Consider the following 13,840-nt stretch of genomic DNA (forward strand, 5'->3'; position numbering starts at 1 on the left):
GGTAATATAGCCGTTGCTTGCTATGCAGACAGAATAGCAGTTTCTGGCTCTCCAGATTAGGGTCAGGTTCTTGCTTTTTCCTTATTCTCATTTCTCTCTGCACAAGTTTCACATTAGTCTAGAATAAATTATATACATACCTCTCTATATTGTATATTCCTTGAAGTCAGTTATTTTTATTTCTACATGTATGTGCCTGCAAGACAGTTGGTATTCATTACATGTTGAATTAGTGTATGTACAAGAGTGAATGGTTCAAAGTCATGTAAGAGTTCTGAGATGGAAAAAGTAGGGTGGAGCAGGGAAGTAGATTTTGCTGAGAATATCAGGAACTGAGCATTCGAGATGCTGTCTAGCGCCATGAAATTTCCCACCAACCTTTCAGCTACTAAATATTTTAAAGTAAGATAAATTTTAAAGTAAGTTATTTAATATGTGTATACTTCAGAGACGTGTATATTATCTTTGTTTCCCCTCAAAGAGTCATAGCAAGATTAAGCAGACTAAACATAATTGCTCAATAACATTTGGAAAGCTCAGGGTTTGATTCCAGGATGGAATAAGGTTGCTGTTAGAACTTATTGTTTGATTCTTACTATTCTCTTTTAAAAATTTATTCCATAATATTTGTTTATTTTAAAATGTTTTTAATTGACAAATAATTGGACACATTAATGGGGTACAGTGTGATGTTCTGATATAGGTATACATTGTGTAATAATTAAATTCTGGTGTAGCATATATTCATCACCTCATACATTTGTCATTCTTTATGATGAGAACATCCATAATCCTCTCTTCTAGCTATTTTGAAATATACAATATTGTGAAATTTAATCTCCCTACTATGTAGAACACCAGAATTTATTCTTCCTAACTGCAACTTTGTACTCATTATCAATTTGTGCCTATCCCTCTTCTTCCTTCCCTTCCTCACTACTGGTAACCACTATTCTACTCTCTACTTATACTATAAGATCAACTTCTTTGGATTCCGCATATGTGTGAAATCATATGGTATTTTTCTTTCTATGTCTAGCTTATTTTACTTATCATAAAGTTCTCCAAGTTTATCCATGCTGCTAATGTCAGGATCTTCCAATTTACAAGTGGAATAGTATTTCACTGTGGATGGATGGAGATATATATATATATATATATATATATATATATATATATATATATATAATGTAAGGGTCCGGCGAAATGTCGGAGGAAGAGACCACAAGAGACTGTCTTATGCAACAGCAGAAGGGAGGGTTTATTTGGAGACCAGCATGCTAGGGCCCAGAGCTCTCTATAGCAAAGAGAGATAGAGCCCTGAGAACAGCTTGAGCAGAGCTTATATACTTTCCTTGGAGAGGGCAGGGAGAGAAGTTACATTTTGTAGTTTGGCAGTTGGGGACAGCTCATTTTGGGAGCAAGATTAGCAAACAGTGTTTTGTTAAGCATATAGAAAAACGGAGTGACAAGTACCTATTTTATTAACCTTTCAATATATATACATACAAAAATATATAAATATATATTTTTTTCTCTATCTGGTCATCTGTTGATGGGTACTTCGGTTGATTCCATGACTTGACTATTGTGAAAAGTGCTGCCATTAAAATGAAAGTGCATATATCTTTTTGATATGCTGATTTCAATTACTTTGGATATATGCTTAGAAGTGGGATTGCTGGCATTCTGCTGTCATGTGTAACTAATTAGAACAAATTAAAATTTTTTTAAAAAGCAGTAGGATTACTGGGTCATATGGTATTTCTATTTTTAAGTTTTTGAGGACCCCCCCATGTGGTTTTTCTTACTTACTACATTCATTTACATCCCCACCAACAGTGTATGGGAGATCCCCTTTCTCTACATCCATGCTTGAATTTATTATTGTTAAACATTTTTTTGATAATAAACATTCTAATTAGGGCAAAGCAATATTTTGCATAAGAACACAATAGTAGAGGGAGTTAAAGGACAAAAAGTAGACAAATAGGATTATAACAGGTAAAAAAAAAAACAACAACTTCTACACAGCAAAGGAAACAACAGAGTGAAGAGAAAACTTATAGAATGGGAGAAAATTTTTGCAAGTGATGTATCTGAAAAGGGGTTAACATCCATATTATGTAAGGAACCCAAACAGATCAATAGAAGAAAATGCTAAGTAATCTGGTTAAAAATTAGACAATAGACATTTCTCAATAGAAGACATAGAAATAGCCAACAGTTATATATATAGCTCAGTTTCACTACTTATCAGGGAAATGCAAATCAAAACCTGTTATTATTATTCAGGGAAATGCAAATCAAAACCTTTTTATTATTCAAATAAGATTTCTGCATCTTGGCAGCATCACACTGAAGAGACACCATCCTTTTACCTTTGGGGTACTGGGTGGGGCCGAGTTGAGAGTAATTGAGAAACTCTCTCTTGCAGAGCAAAGCTCTTACTCCTGCTTTCTTACTTCACTCAGGCTGTTCTCCACTGTTGTGGCACTGCCTGTCTACTGTCCCCTGGTCACTGTGGGTTCCTCATTCCCTATACTGTATTAGAACTACCTCATCTATCAAATGCCCTTCTCAGATGAAGACTTTTCCCCATGTTGGGTGTGCCAGTCACCTTCACAACTCTCATAAAACTTGTAACTAACTTGTTAGTAAGAGACATATTTCCCTTTTAAAAAGTTTTATTTATTATCTATTTATTTATTTCTGGTTTCCTCAGTATATTACAAGCTTTGTGCATAAGTAGGGGTCATGTTTATTCTCTAATGCTGACTTGATCCCTGAGTTGCTAACTGTGCAATGCAGGCACTGATTGGATGGTTTCCAAGTGCTTTGAGCTATATTGTTGAGTTACAGCAGTTTTGTTCCTTGAGTTTTCTTATTTCTATAACTTCAGCTTTGATTATGACTCGACCTTGGCACCTGTGACAACTTCTTTCCTGAGGTGCTGCATGTTGGGAACTGGTTTATCTTCTTAGGACTCATGGAACACAATCAATTGTTACTGCTCCTATAAACATTCCATCAGCGTTCTGTCTATCTTGATGGCCTGAAAGAGGGGCAGTGTGTTCCATTGGCTTTGGTTCTCAGAGCTGACTGAGGCTTGTGGCCTGGGAGGCAGGATAGCAAGGTGAGTTTTATCTACAAGTAGTCTATGGCACAATGATTGGACAGGGAAGCAGCATGTTCAAAAGGGCGTGTTCCCTGCATTTAAATGCATTGTGACATAGTTTGAAGATTCAGCCTCAAAGTAGGAGGAGGTGACAGTTTCATATTTAGGGCCAGTCAGCATCTGTTTTTCCTTTTGGAGTCTGGAACCATTGTAAATTCTTGAAAGAAGAGAATTGAGTTGGACTTGATATTGAGGAGAGTGTGAAGGTAAGAATAATTTAATTAAGAAAATTCTTTCAAGACAGTTCAAATTAGGGAAAGTGCTGGTGTGGAAAAATGGAGAATCAAGTAATTTTAAAGCTGCATGTGCCTATATACACTTTACTGTGACTGAAGCAAAGTGTAAAATGAAGTTCAAGTTTGTTTATCATGACAATGGGTCTTAAAATATGAGTCACCAATTAAGAGTTAGGTATACTTTGGGGGGATAGTGGCTTAATATGAAATTCTAATTTAAGTTTTTTCTTATTATAGTGTTTATCTTATATTGAAGTATCTATTTGATCGAGAGTCTACCAAAAAATTGTTGATCTCTTTCTCTGGACTGTTTTGAGTTATCTCCTCTTTTTGTATATAGGCCTGGTCTGTGGTTTGTGTGGCTATAACACCTGGGAATTAACACCTAACACTTGATTTAGATCTTGGAATTTGCCCAATATTATATCTCTAAGTGCTAGAATTTAAAATCTTTCTCTTTTAAGTAGGGAGTGTGTGTGTGTGTGAGAGTGTGTGTGTGTGTGTGTGTGTGTGTGTGTGTGTGAGAGAGAGAGAGAGAGAGAGAGAGAGAGAGAGAGAGAGAGAAGGGAGGGAGAGAGAGGGAGGAATGAAGTGGGACATGGGTGGTCAGCAAAGGGGCCAATGAGGATATTAGGAATTTTTTTCTTGTCTTCATTCCAGAGGATGATGTTTGGTATTATAGGAGGGACAGGTTTCTTTTGATGGGGGAGGAGTATGATTCTTAGGATGAGCCACATCTAGAGGCTCATCATATTAAGCCACTATCCCCCAAAATGTACATCTAAGTCTTAATCAGTGACTCATATTTTAAGACACATTGTCATGATAAACAAACTTTAGCTTCATTTTACACTTTGCTTCAGTCACAGTAGTGACTGAATGAATCTTTCAGGTGGAATCAGACAGGAAGGATCCTGAATAAACTCCTTTCTGTTTCCTACCCTTACTGTTTTCCCCAGGGTTTCTGCTGGCTGCTTGGCAGGTTTGGGTAAATAAATTGTGTTTTTTTTTTTTCCCCAAAGAGAATGTGCCTACAGTGGATTTAGATCTTGTCAAACTCTCCTACTGTACTTAATTTTTACAAGGACTAAGATGGACTTGTAGTTGATAGTAAACAAGGGATAAGATTGATGGGCAGTGGTTTCTAAAAGATAAGAGTGAAGTGATGTTTGAGGATGTGGGCATTTTTTTCTTTCTACAATGAATGTGAAGTAAAATGAATGCCATTTTCATTGCCAGGAATAACTGGATCTGTGTTGGATCCCTTAGCCAGGTGAATATAGCAAACCTGTTGGGACTTTTGACTTTGAGTCTTTTAAACATAGAAAGATTGGGACCACCATATTGTTTCAGTTTAAAAGGCCTAAGATACAAAAGTTCTATAACTGAAGTAGGAAGGACTCATTTTTTGCCCCATCTGAATCACTTCACAGCTTTCTTTAAAAACTGTCAGCCACTTCCCATGGCCTCCTTATCACATTCCAGTGGGCGTGCTGACAGATGTTGGTCCTTTCAGTCTGGGGGCAGCAGACATCTTAGATGGTCATGGAGTTGGGTATGGAGGTCTATTTGGCATAGAGCTGCACATTCATCAAGAGTCCTGGTTTCCTGCTTTCTATGACATAGGTGGCATGTTTTACTTGTATGTTCAAAATATTTACAAAGTAATTCTAAACATTTAAAGGCAACAATTTTTATAACCCTGTTTGGCATTTTCTTTCATTTTTTAATATACTGGGGAGCCTCAGGGGAAAAAATGTGATTCAGTCATCTAACTTCACAGGGTCCCCAATTATTGGTTATACAGACTCTCATAATACCGTCAAAGAGGCTAATGAGGGGGGACTGATCTTCTATAACTAATCACACAAAGAATCCATTAAAGTCAGAGCTGGTTTCCTGAGAAGGTGTAACAGGGCCCACTCTGTCTGGGCCATTGGAGAGGATTTCCTTGAACATATGAGAAGTCGGCTGAGTTTGGGGCAAGGAAGAATTAAAGTTAGGCCAAGGTAATACGTCTCATGATTAATTAGTTTTTAGGGAAATAGACTGACTCTGGGAAGACTTTCATATTTTGGTTTTGGGTAACTGCATGGAAGCAGTGTTTTTTTTAGTTGTAGTTGGACATTTATTTATTTATATGTGTTGCTGAGGATCAAACCCAGGGCCTCGCACATGGTAGACGAGTGCTCTTCCATTGAGCCACAACCTCAGCTCCGGAAACAGTGCTGTTAACCAAAAGAAGTAACTGGCTGAAAGTTCCTTTCTTGCAGTGGGTGGGTAGATAAGACGATTAGTTCAATCTGGAGTATGCTGAGTATGAGATGGCCTTTGGGACATCAGAGTAGAGATGTCGTGTAAATAATTGATCTTGTATTATAAGAACAGAGTTACTCTTGTTCATTTAGAACTTTATAGTATCCAACACTATCCAGGTCTAATGGGAACTAGAAAGAATAGATTTATAGTCCCTGCTTTCAATGAGTTTATTCTCTAATTACAGTAAAGAAGATCACTATAGAATAGCCAAGTAACTCTCTAAGGCAATAGCAGATGAAATGTTATAGACAGCACATGAATCATTGTCAGAGAAATGTTGGGAAGCCCCTTGCTTTTTCTGTATTAGTGCCCAAGTAGATTTGTTCATTTTGTATTTCCTTTGTTTTACTCTAGTAATTTGAGGTGGGCTGAGGATAGCACAAGCTTATTTGTTAGTTTTGTATTTAATTTGCTTTGGAGTAGCTCATTTTAATTTTATGAGGTGGGTTCAGCTATTTGTCCCATTTAACAGAAAAAGAAACTGAGGCACTAAAAAGGTTAAGTAATTTGACAAAAAACTATGTATCTCATAAATGATAGTTCATATTTGAATTTACTCAGTCTGAATCTAAAACCTCTGCCCCTCATTTTTTATACTATTCTTTTTATACTATCCTTTTTATCATCCATCATTTAAGTTATTTGAAAATGGTATTTTAAGAACTGAATAGTTATTTAATTTTTATGCTAATTTTTGACATTTATGTTGTTCTAATTTGGTTGTTGTAGTTCCAAGTGTATCTGCAGGCTAAATTCCTACAAGTGTTTCCTGTACTAAGGAAAATGTTTAAAGCTCTTCAATCATTTAAAATTCTATTCCAGAAAAGTTAAAGGACATTTTTCAATTTGCAGGGAAATAGTTTTCAGCCTCATATGGTTGCCTAGACTAAAACAAACAGGTGCATTCTGTAATACTAAGATAAAATGGTAGTTAGGATAATGAATCAGATACTGTTAGAGCAGGAACTCCAAATATCATTATGGTCTTCCTCCTTCGTTTATTAAGAACTAAGGCTCAGGGAAGTTAAGTAACATGCCTCAAATCACAACAAAAGTGTCAGAACAAAAATCTGTTCTTACCACTGTGTGGTGTATAGAGTCTGACTCTTAGATGACTTAGATGATTCAAGAGTGCACTGCAATGACCAACTGGGGTCTTGGTTGGAGATTTGAGATTTGTAGTATAAGGATCAGATTCATGGTTTCCCTCAAAGCTTCCCATTATGTTCGAGGATTGTGGAAATGACCCAAGGGATTGTCTCTTCATGATTCTGTTGATAGTATAATATGTTTTTTAAACAAAGGACTGCTTTCATAATTAAAAATGCACAAAATTCAAGACTGGTTTTCTGTAGTACTAATCAAATACAGAGACTACTTCTGTTTATCAGTCAGAGGTGATTACGATGTGAAAATACTATAAACAAAATTCAGTATACATCTGGCCAGGCAGAGCTAAGCTGTTTTAAAAATAAACCTCAAAATTTCAATAGCTGATGCACAGGTAGAACATTGCTTTTTGCAAAATCTGGAGGAGGTTGGTTGCCAGTCCTCTCTGTTGTACAAATGCCATGCCCAGGTGCAAAGGCAAGAGTAGAGAAAGAGAAATCACATGCACTTTACTGACACAGCCTGTAAGTGATGTGCACCAATTCCACCCTCAGAAGCCAGAACTAAAACCATGGTTCCAATCCAACTGGTAGAGAGACTGAGAAAGTGTGGGGAGGAGCATTAGCAATCTCTAATAGACATTGGTGGTCTCCTTCACACACTGGATTCTTGATATTTTGAAATCTTGAATCTTCAAAAAAATGTGTTGGTAGTTTCATATCATTTCAAATTTTAAACAAAAAGATCATAGTTTCATATTACTTGCCTTTAAATAAGCTTAAAGGGCGACTGAATGATGAAGTCCATACTAACTTTTTAAGAAATCCTTTTGAACTCTATGTTAAAAACAACAAAACATTTGCTTAATAGTTGTGAGATCTGGGTAAGTCATTTAACTTCTCTAAACCTGTATCTCAACTGAAAATGGTATAATTCCTCATTCGTGAGTATGTCTCAAAAAGTAAGTTTGAGATGGCATGTAAAATACTTATCTAAGATGCATGATAACTGTTCCGTGAATGCAGACATTGGTTTTCTTTTATTGGTATTGCTGTCATTGTAGTGGCTCTACTATGCACCCATGATCATCAGAAGTCAGTATACTCTATGGGGACAAAAGATGTTTTGGCCAGGTTCCAGAAATGAAATGTCTGTCTTCTGGATGTTCTTATCTTTGTAGGTCATGGGGAGTTTCAGAGGTCATGCCCTCCCTGGAACCTTCTTCTTTGTCATGGGCCTTTGGTGGAGTACAAAGACTCTTCTGAAGTATGTCTGCAAAAAGCACAAGCAGACCTGCTACCTTAGTTCCAAAGCATTATTCCATCGAGTAGAAATTTTAGAGGGAGTTGTAATAGTTGCCATGGCTTTTACTGGTGAGTGGACCATTTCTGTTTTATTTTCTCCTTCTGAGTATTTTCATATGCAAAGAGAAGCAAAATTATGAAATCGCTAAAATGAATTTGTATTAAAAAATCTCAATACATATTCTGATTATAGTGTCTATCTTATATAATTTGTTAGATAGGTAATACTTCATGTTCACACAAAGCCCTAGTCCTTAATGAATTAGCCTTAGTAGTTAATTTTCTTACCCGGTCAAGGTGAATTGCCCTTATAGAATGGATTGGAGCCTCTGAAATAATTGTTATGAATTGTTCAGATTCTTGAAAAAAAAACAAACCCTAACAGGAATGATACCAAATAATACCAAACCCTAACAAATGATACCAAAATAATCAAGTGATCATGGGAAATTTTCAGTAATAAATTGTTGCCAATAGGCTGTAGAAAGGGGTCAGGGTTGAGGAAGACCTTGCTTCACACATTCATCCTTTTTTCTGTTTTTCTGAATTGGAGAAGGTTAAGGCAGGTAGCTTCTTAAGGACCTCCCATTGCCTTTGAGGATTCTGTGAAGCATTCTATGTTTCTAGAGTTCCACTGCAGTCTCTCCTCTGTAAAAGGTAAAGCCTCCCATTTTCCCATTAGATTTTTTTCATGATTTATTCATGACACCAGGTATTTGCTATGGCCATCAAATTGAAGTGCAACTATTTCCAGAGAGATTAACAAATAAAGCAGCATCACTGAGAAAGTTAAACTTACACATAACTGACTTAGATTATACTCTCTGTCTGGGCCTTCTCAGTTATCCTTAATTAGGAGAAAAGCTGAATTCTTTAGCATTTTTACTGGGAATCAAGGACAACTCCCTACTTTGTGGCAACTACTCAAAGATTCAGTATCCAGGAAGGAAGTAATTAGCCTTTATAATATTGGCCTTGAAAATATAAACTCCCAAATCATTCAGGATTTACTTTAGTCATTAGATTGGAATAGGTAGTTGAACTAAAATCATCAGCATTGAATATATGAAATAGCTGTTTGATTCATATGGCTTTCTTTTATGAAAAGTGGTCCAAATCAGCATTTGAACCTGTAAAATAAGGGTAAAGCATCAGTGCTAGGCTGTTAGGAAATAGCTCCAAGAGAAGAATTAATGATGTAAGGAAGTCAGTAGATTGGAATAGTCATTGCACACGTCCTCTTGCCTCTTCATGCCTGCTGGGGAAAATTATGGAGAGGGTTGCTAAAACTGCTATGTTTCTCTACAGGCATGGCTGGGGAACAATTTATTCCTGGAGGGCCCTACCTGACCTTATATAAAGAAGGCCAGTGGAACCAACTCCTCGGCTGGCATCACTTCACTATGTATTTCTTTTTTGGGATGCTTGGTGTGGCTAACATCTTATGTTTCACCATCGGTTCACTTCCAGTCTCCTTAACCAAGTTAATGTTGTCAAATGCCTTATTTGTGGAGGGTAAGTATGGGTGGTTATTTTCCTGTCCTTTTCTCTGTTAGTGGGTGTCTGTGTGACCCTTTATAACGATGTATCTTTGCTGTCTTGTTGCAGCTGTGATTGGGGGAGCTGTAATGGGATATTTGATGTGTCCTAGGTAGGGTGCCAAAGACCTTCCCTCCTGACCTGTTTAGTAGAATTGGGCAAGCACAGTCGTTCAAGTGTGCTTTATTCACATTTCACATCTGTCTTAAAAGAATCACCTGTAATGATTCCTTACAGGTTGTCCTGTAGATCTTTATTTCCACTGAATTCTGAAAACTGAATTCAGAGTCATGGTATATGAATATCCCAAAATAGGTCAATCACTCAAAGCAGAAAGGCTTCCACTGTCTACTAATCAGCTTTTAAAATACTGGTAAAGTAAACCTCTGCTCTAATATGATAAGTAGAGTTGAAAAAATTCAGTAATATAAAAATTTGAGGTCATAATTTTGAGAGGTTCATGAAAAATAATAGGCTTTGTTCAATTGTTTTCCTGTTTGTGTGAGAGGGGGTGGGGAGTAAAAGCAAGTGGTTACTGATTTATTTTCATTTATTACATATAAAAGAAATAGATTGATTATGGAACTACAAAATCCCCAAATGCCTCCCTTTCCTCCCACATCTGAAGATAAGAACTTCTGCCTAATCCTCTGAGAATAGAGCTGAATGAAAGATGGGTGCCAACAACCAGAAGCGTGGTTCTTGTTCTCTCCAGGTGTTACTATGTTTTGAACGAACATCTTTTCCATTTTATCTGAAGTAAAATGATTAGGATGGAGCTGGAATCTGTCCATGGAATAAAAAGAAAATGCAGTTAGGGAAACTTGTCATACCTGGAAGGTCCACCCTTGTGACTTATGGATGTGTTTCTTTCTTCCCTGAGCTGGTTCCTCAGAGCAAGGCTTCAGCTTCAGCCTGCTTTTCTCTGTAGTCACCTTAATTACAGCTCTCCGCCCTATCATATTTATTATTCATCATCTTGTGTAGATGGTGCTTTGAAATATAGTTAGTGGAGAATGTCATGGTGTGTTAGAAGACAGAGTAAAGGTTGGAGAAGGGAAAATATTAGATTCTGAGGAAGCAGCGATGACTCCAAAAATGCATTCTGGTGAGCAGCAGTGGGGACATGATTTTTGGACAATTGTATGTGTATAGAAACTTCTGTGGGCAGAGAGAGGGAGTGAGACAAGCAGTGGGCAGCATTTGGTTTCATTGACAAAGACAAACTGTTCCCCTCCCTCAATTAGCTTTCATCTTCTACAACCACACTCATGGCCGGGAAATGCTGGACATCTTTGTGCACCAGCTGCTGTTCTTGGTCATCTTTTTGACAGCCATGGTGGCCTTCATGGAGTTCCTCATACGGAACAATGTACTTCTGGAGCTCCTGCGGTCAAGCCTCATCCTGCTACAGGGGAGCTGGTTCTGGCAGGTGAGTAGGGGGTCTCCAGCTAATCTTCCCATCATCTCTACTTGTAGTTTCTGTTCTTATTTGATAGGGCAATTTGCTCTAGGCTCCAGAAATTTCCCTCCAGTGTGTTGTCTGTAGGGAGAATGTGGGCCTCTGAGAAGTGATGTTCTTCAGATACTCAGTGTCTCTGTTGGGGTCATTGTCAGAGCAACTGGGCAGGAATCTAGGTGTGTAATTCTTCCTCACACATCTGAATACGTGAGAACTCTGCGCTGATGCTGTTAGTCAGAAGCAGATCATGATGCTAAAACTACTTAAAGCCTAATGGGTAGTAAGCTTGAGAAATACATTGGAGGCAGGAAAGAGGAAACTAATATTTATTTATTGAGAAACAAGTATATGTTGGCCATGGTGCTGGATTTTTATGCACACGTGATTTTATTCTGTCTTTACAACAATCTGGAAGTTAGGTATTATCATTTCTAATTTACCGACAGGAAGATTCAGAGAGACTAAGTTACTTTCTCAAGCTCACACTACAAAAGGAGTGAGGATTTGAATCTGGATTTTTCTGACAACAACAAATACCAGGCTTTTTCCACTTTATGATATCAACTCCATAATCATGGTGTGTTGTCGAAAGTATAAATTCAGGTCAGCGGATATATATTTTGTAAAGTTTCCTAAATCACAAATGTAGATGTAAAGAAAGTCTGGGATGGAAAAAGAATGTGGTTTAATTAGGGAAACCTTCTTAGAAGAGATGTTTAGTTACCAGAGAGCAGAAAACTTGGCATGATGAAGTTATTTCAGAGATTTGCATGTCATATGACAAATAATAAGACAGCATTGGGAGGTGAGGAAAGGAGAATTATGATGGTCAAAACAGGGTAGGAAAGATGCGGCATTTCAATATGTCAGGGAGGGGCTGTAGCTCAGTGGTAAAGTGCCTACCTAACATGTGTGAGGCACTAGGTTCAAGCCTCAGCACCATATTAAAATAAATAAATAAATAAAGGCATTGAGTGCATTTACAACTAAAAAAAATTAAAAATAAATAAATATGTCAGGGAGTAGAAAGGCTGTTGTTGGATCAAGGAAGGGATACATTAAAGGGTCATTTTGAAAAAGTATTACAGAAAAAAAAAGACAAATACCCTATAATGTGATGAAGGTGATAACTGGTCATTTAACCAGCTTTATACAGAAGTTATGTGTTAGATTATTTAAGAACTAAGGCTGTTAAATATAAGCTGTGTATTATTTTTCTAGTGGGAACACTCATTGAATAAATAGAATGTTATGTAAAACATTTTTAATAAGATAACTTCTGCTTAAGAAGACACAATGAGTTTATGAACCAGTTTATCTTATCTGCTCCAGACATATAACAATGACAGATAAAATATTTTGAAATCCTAAAAAATAAAAAGGAAAAGAAAATTTTAAAAAGAAAGAAAAATAAATAAGAAAGTAAAAAAACATTAGACTACACTTAAGCAAAACAAACACAGGAAAAGAATCTTGGGGGCCAGATGCAGAACAGAAATGCACAGCAGAAATAGAGCTGAGCTACCGGCATGTTGGTTCTAGGTCCAGAGCAGACAGTTATGAATTGTTGTTGTGGGATGATGGAACCAGACTCTTGGACCTCCTAAATTTTGTCATTTGTATATTTTATTTTCCTATTTTTTTCATCTGATTGATCTCTCACTGTCTTAGAAGTCCATTAAAGATATATATGATAATTATGATCTTGTCAATCTCTCATTTTCAGGTTTGCTTCCTTGTCAGGCTATTTTTTGCTTCTCTTTTTTTCAGTTGAATGATGAAATCCTCATTCATTCTCAATCTTTCTTGTTTTAAGATAAATACATTTAAGGCTATAAATTTCCCTCTCGATACTACTATAGCTGCCCTTTTGGGTTATTTTGAATGTTGCCATTTCCATTTACTTCCCTATTATGTTCCTTATGTGTACATTTGTGTGTGTGGTGCTGGGGATTGAATCCAGGACATTCATGCATAGTAAGCACATGCTGACCACTGAATTATACCTTTAGTCTGAGGAGTATACTTTTAAGTTTCCAAATGTATTCTTTTTCTTAATATTATTCATTTCTAATATAATTCCTCTGTGGTCAGATAACATGTTTTCTTTGAGTCATGTTGAGACTTTCTTTGGGATATAGCCTGATGTCAGTGGTTGTAAAAAAAAAAAACTCACTGTATTTGAAAAGAAAGTATATCATTTCTTTGTTGAGTTTGGATTCTACATTGTATTAATCAGCTTTCCTTTACTGTAACAAACTGAGCTGAAAACCTAAAAAGAGAAAAGGTTTATTTTGACCCATAGTTTCAGAAGTTGAAGTCCATGATCAGGTTTGTCCATGTGGGAAGGCAGCATATCATGGTGGGAACATGTGGGGGAGCAAAGCTACTCACTTCATGATTTGGAAATGAAAGAGAAAAAGAAGAAGAGACCAGAGTCCCATAATCTACATTGAATATATGCCTCCAGTGGTATAAGGGCCTCACACCACAGTTCACATCCTAAAGGCTTCACACCTCCCAGTAGCTCCACCCTGGGAGCAAATCTTTACCACTCAGACCTTTGGGGGACATTTAGGATCCAAATGTACACATATATTTACTAGATCAATTTTGTTAAAGAGCTTAGTGTTCACATAAATATAGTAAGAACAAAAGGGAACTCCAAAGAGAGTTGAAGGAATGAATTATA

The 13,840-nt window shown here is 36.9% G+C and overlaps 1 protein-coding gene across 2 annotated transcripts in view; it reads left to right on the forward strand.

Moving 5' to 3' along the window:
- LOC308653125 (transmembrane protein 45A-like) overlaps window positions 1-13,840 on the forward strand; it is a 68,621-nt gene that overhangs the window by 42,319 nt on the left and 12,462 nt on the right. For both annotated transcript variants that reach the window (XM_081301581.1, XM_081301582.1), the window contains exons 2-4: window positions 8,024-8,216; window positions 9,456-9,662; window positions 10,934-11,118. In XM_081301581.1, the coding sequence (XP_081157707.1) occupies window positions 8,027-8,216; window positions 9,456-9,662; window positions 10,934-11,118 (582 nt within the window). In that variant the 5' untranslated portion in view covers window positions 8,024-8,026. The remainder of the gene's footprint in view (window positions 1-8,023; window positions 8,217-9,455; window positions 9,663-10,933; window positions 11,119-13,840) is intronic.

This window comes from Spermophilus citellus, assembly GCF_964194105.1.
Source record: "Spermophilus citellus genome assembly, chromosome: 7".
NCBI classification, from domain to species: domain Eukaryota; kingdom Metazoa; phylum Chordata; class Mammalia; order Rodentia; family Sciuridae; genus Spermophilus; species Spermophilus citellus.